The 4694-nt window shown below is 46.8% G+C and overlaps 1 protein-coding gene across 9 annotated transcripts; it reads left to right on the top strand.

Annotated features, from left to right (window-relative positions):
* The first annotated feature begins 204 nt into the window (after positions 1–204).
* Positions 205–3959, top strand: LOC123156455 (nudix hydrolase 14, chloroplastic). 9 transcript variants are annotated; one of them, XM_044574586.1, is made up of 7 exons: positions 205–1192; positions 1306–1383; positions 1787–1872; positions 1965–2057; positions 2193–2270; positions 3179–3239; positions 3715–3959. In XM_044574586.1, exons 1-6 carry the CDS (start codon positions 613–615, stop codon positions 3206–3208), a joined length of 945 nt encoding a protein of 314 aa, XP_044430521.1. In that variant the 5' UTR covers positions 205–612; the 3' UTR covers positions 3209–3239; positions 3715–3959. The 9 variants fall into 9 exon arrangements, with proteins under 9 accessions (XP_044430521.1, XP_044430519.1, XP_044430520.1 ...); XM_044574584.1 differs by having other exon boundaries at positions 2695–3239; XM_044574585.1 differs by having other exon boundaries at positions 2155–2270.
* Positions 3960–4694: the final 735 nt, after the last annotated feature.

Below are 4694 nucleotides of genomic sequence, written 5' to 3'. Positions count from 1 at the left end.
GTGGGGTACCCTTTTGCAAAATATTTTTGATAGCTATTTCATAAAATCCCTCTAATTTTTGTACTTGTTAACTCTTTTAAATCACTGATTTTCCGAACCAATTAGAACCATTCCCACGGATCGATGACATGGCACTCATCCATCCATCCATCCATCTCACCATCCCACATCCATCCGTCCATCCACCCCAGCGCAGCACAAACCCTAGATCACATCACACCCCTTCCCCCATCGCACCCTTCTCCCCCCATCTGCTCACCGCCGCCGCCACATCCCGATCCAATCTCACCCCGCCGCCTCCCGATCCACCGCCGACCTTGCCGTCCTCCTCACTCACCGCCGACCTCGCCGTCCTCCTCACCCACCGCTGCCGACCTCGTCCCTCCCTCCCCTCACCATCTCTCCTCGTCTCACCTCACCGCGAGCCCCGCAACCCAATCCATCGCCGCCTCCCTTCCAGATCCATCGCAGCCACCGCCACCTCTCTCCGGCGGAGCTCGCCGTCGTTCATGGCCTCCCCCATGCCCCCCTCCTCTCGCCCCTCCCCTTCCCTCACCACCCAACCGAACCAACCAGCCTACCAACCCGAAGAGAAAAGCGAGCGGAGGCGAGATGGCGACCGGACGCGAGGCCGGCGAGGCGGCGCCGTGGGAGGAGGAGGAGCAGAGGGAGTGGGCGGATCTGACGTCCGTGTGCCTGGCGGAGGCGTTCTCACGGCTGGGCCTGGAGGACCTGTGGCGCGGCGCCATGGCGTGCTGCCGCTCCTGGCGGGCGGCCGCGCGCTCCCGGCCGGCGCTATTCGTCGTGCTCGACCTCCGCCCGGCTTTCGAGGCCGTCAGCGCTGCACTTCTGGACGCCGCGCTCGACCCCACCATGCACACTGTCTCTCTCGCGACCACGCGCCGGCCAGGTTCGCCGCCTGGGCGACGGGTGGGAGGATCCGTCAGAGGAGGGGGCGCGGAGGGAGAGGAAGGCGGAGATGGCGCAGAGCACACTGCCGAGAAGCTGCAGAGCCTGGCCTCCCCCGACGACGAGTTCGAGAACGAGGGTCATGGCGGCACCGGGCCTCCCCGAGGCGGACTTCAGGAAGGCGCTGGACTCGGCGCTCTTCAGGCGGTGGCTGGAGAGCCTGCAGGCGGAGAAGGGCCTGCTTGCCCACGGGAAGCTCAGCCTCCGCCAGATCCTCATCCAGGTGCTCCTCCCCCTCTCACACTCTCACATCGAAATGTTTGAGCTGTTACGATGTCGTTCCGGAATCAATCGACCGATGGCACATCTGAAATTCACGGCGCGCGGTGTGCGCAGGGGGTGGACATGTTCGGGCAGCGCGTGGGATTCCTCAAGTTCAAGGCCGACATCATGGACGAGAAAACCCAAGCCAAGGTGATCACAACGTCCCAGGATTCTATCCACTTTTACTGGCAAGTAGTAGCAGTTTGTGATTCATGCAATTTTAATGTGTTTCTCTATATAAAGATTTCCTAGACACAAACAGGGTTTGGATCAACAAGAGTAAGTATAGAGATCATCAGGTAGGTGCAGATAGGATAGAACAGGATGAGGAGCTGCGACAGACTAAGGCGCGCAATATATGCGCTTCACCAGGGTTTGCCAAATCGTTTGTGTTAGCATGATGGATTTAGAGCTATCTAATTGATATGCTCGCGAAATCTTTGTTCTCGACAGTTCTGAAATAATCATTGGTACTCCGCCTTACCTTTTAAATTGGTACATATTTTGTGGATTTTCGTTCATCCTGTTGATCTGCAATGTATTTAGATTCCAGGGATTTTCTTTGCAAGAGGGCCTGCTGTTGCTGTGTTGATCCTTTTGCAGTCCAAAGGGCAAACTTATGTTGTTCTTACTGAACAGGTATATATATATTACTGTGCTTCGCAGCGAAAGGTTGCATATTCGATGAACAAAACATTCTGTTGATTATTGACCCTTCCAGAAATTTTCAGGCTAGAGTTCCTATTGGGAAGTTTATATTGGAGCTACCAGCTGGAATGCTAGATGATGAAAACGGCGACTTTGTTGGCACCGCAGTCCGAGAGGTTAGTGTCTTCTTTCCCCAAATATACAGTTTATCCATTGAAGCCTCGATGCTATTGCAGCTAGTGAGTCACACTAGCCCTGTTTTAACTCTATTAGGTTCACAAGGCATATACCAATCTTGCTGCCACTGCCAGGAATCCGACGAGTTCCATAAGCTGTCTGGATCTTCGTACTCTTGCTGTGCTGGCAAACTCCACCCTGTCCAGCTCAAGGTTCTGTTTCTTCGTTTTTCATGTATTTCGGTAATTTTGCTGTGAGGAAATTAACACGATAGCAGTGAGCCTTAACTACCTGAACTTTATGTACCTGATGTAGAATAATGTCACTCTGCATTGTAAGATTCATGATTATTTTCTGGGTTTCACTAATTATTTATACGTTAATTTTATTCTCCTGCAACGCATTGCTGTTCAGAGTTGGAAGAATTTCAATTCCTGATGTAGGTCTAGTGCTCAATAGTTTCTGCTTGCTATGCCTCCGAACATCAATGCACATATGTTGGAAGAATTATGTTTCTTGAACATCAATGCTTGAATTACTTTAGAACGCACTCCATATCTAATTCCTTTTATAAGTTCCGACCATATTTGATACCTTCTTAAATCTTAATGCTTACCCTGGTTTGTTTCTTTCCAGGTTGGAATGTCTATTGACCCAAAGCTGTTTCAAAGATGTTTCTGTCAAACTTCCCAGCAGTCTCTTTGATATTAGGTCTCTTAATTATTGGAAAGACACTGGTAGTAACATTTATTGGTAGAGTGTTTGGAGTTTCCACCATAGCTGTTGTTCGGGTTGGTCTTTTGTTTGCACCTGGTGGGGACTTTGATAGCTATGTTCCTCCTCCTCTACTGTTTAGTAGGCAGGCAGAATACCCAAGTACTACTTCTTGAGCATCGCCTACATCAGCCAAAGGCTCTGAAAACTGGTTATTAATCAAAAACTGAATTTGTTTTGTTGTGCAATATATTTACACATGAGCCAAACACCCTGATTCTTACTTACCACTATAAATAATTGTCTTCAAAGAGGGGTTGGATTTCCTTTTTGATCTGCAATCTGCATCGCCTAGTAATTACTAGTATGTTTCATTTTGGGGGCAATGTATGTGGTTGTTTTGCAGGTACTAACTGTACATTTGATGTGCCTGTGATTGATCACCAACCAGCTTGTTAGTTTCGCAGGTACTACTTGTTAGTGCATTTCGATCTAAACATGTTGGCATGAGCGTCTCAATTAATTTACAGTAGTATATATATGCACGTTTCATCTTAGTCTCTCGGCAAGTATTTATGAGTGTCTCAATTAATTTACTATGTTTTGCTATTAGTACTTGGATAGAAAAGCTAAAATCTGTATAGTGCTCTGTGTGTAATACCAAGTTGTTCCTGTTATTTACAAACTGCTGTTCTTATACATTGATCCACAACACCTTACATTACACATTTGAAATTAATTAAAATACATCTAAACACAGTGCTTCAACACAGATTTATCCTATGATTATACCCGAGACATTAGTTTGTTTTTATGCTTTTGTTTCCCATAGTGCTTCAAGCTTGTTTATTAACTCGATTTGTTGTTATTCTGTTTAATAGGAGCAGAAGCAGCTCATATGACTCTATTGTTGTTCTTGACCTACTGTTGCTGCTGTTGTAGGAGGAGCACGCCTAGGAGAAGAGAGGGCTCATTCCACTTGTTTGGAAGAGAAGACGATGAAGCATGGTGGTTATCTAGATAATCTGCCTTGTGTTTTGGTTGTACTTTGTACCTAGTTATATTGTATTCTGTAGTAGTCAGCACATTCTAGAGCAGAATCTAGTGAAGTTGTAAAACTGTAAGAAATGTGAGAAATATACTTTGTACGTAGTTCTGTTTCATTAGAAATATTTGTCATTTGTGTACGTGAGAAATGTGAGAAATGGAAAGCTGATGAGGTCTTTGATAAAAAGCGATGTGGCTCCACTGCCAGGAAAAATCTGACAATTGGGACCCATCTAAAAATTGGACCATAAAAAACCCTTTAAAATAAAAATGAAATGGACTGCAAAAGGCCATGCCTAGAAAATAAAAAGGCCAAATTGTTGGGCCAGGCCCATGTAGCTAGAGAAAATTAATAGAGAAAAAATATAGTAAAAAGACCGAATTGTTGGGCTAGACCCATGTAGAAAACCGAATTGGACCGGGCTGAATCTTGTGCCACATCAGCTTGCCACGCTGGATGCCTACGTGGACTGGGGAGGCTGCTAGTGACCAAAACGCCACAGTAGGAATATTTTGGTCATAAACGTCCACGACCTTCTCACAGAGAAGGTCGCTATAGTCAGTTTACGACCCTCAGCTTTTGACCTTCTGTTTTTTGTCACAAAAAGGTCGCAAATAAAAAACTATGACCTTTCAGTGACCAATAGTGGAGGTCACAAGATAGCATATTTCTTGTAGTGGATAAGAGCAACCAACAACAGCGTCCGTTTCGTGTCTGTCCAACCCCATATCTCGCGCAAATTTGGTCCATGTTTGGGGTCAGGAGGACAGAAAACGGACACCAGCGGACAGCTTTGTCCGTTTGGGTATTACCGCTGGGTCGTATTTTACCCCAAACGGACAAATTTGAACCGGATGGGTCACAGATAGGTCGT

This window comes from Triticum aestivum, chromosome 7B (genome assembly GCF_018294505.1).
Source record: "Triticum aestivum cultivar Chinese Spring chromosome 7B, IWGSC CS RefSeq v2.1, whole genome shotgun sequence".
In the NCBI taxonomy this organism is placed as follows: Eukaryota; Viridiplantae; Streptophyta; class Magnoliopsida; order Poales; family Poaceae; genus Triticum; species Triticum aestivum.
Note: the sequence above shows the minus strand (reverse complement) of the source record. Positions and strands in the feature narration are given on the sequence as shown.

What these genes read in the sequence shown, in the direction of transcription:
- LOC123156455 (XM_044574583.1), top strand. Translation starts at nt 613, where the DNA reads ATGGCGACCGGACGCGAGGCCGGCGAGGCGGCGCCGTGGGAGGAGGAG. An exon ending in ACGAGAAAACCCAAGCCAAG is followed by an intron (nt 1,384 to 1,786) that starts GTGATCACAACG and finishes TTTAGATTCCAG; the next exon opens with GGATTTTCTTTGCAAGAGGG. An exon ending in TTGGCACCGCAGTCCGAGAG is followed by an intron (nt 2,058 to 2,154) that starts GTTAGTGTCTTC and finishes TAACTCTATTAG; the next exon opens with GTTCACAAGGCATATACCAA.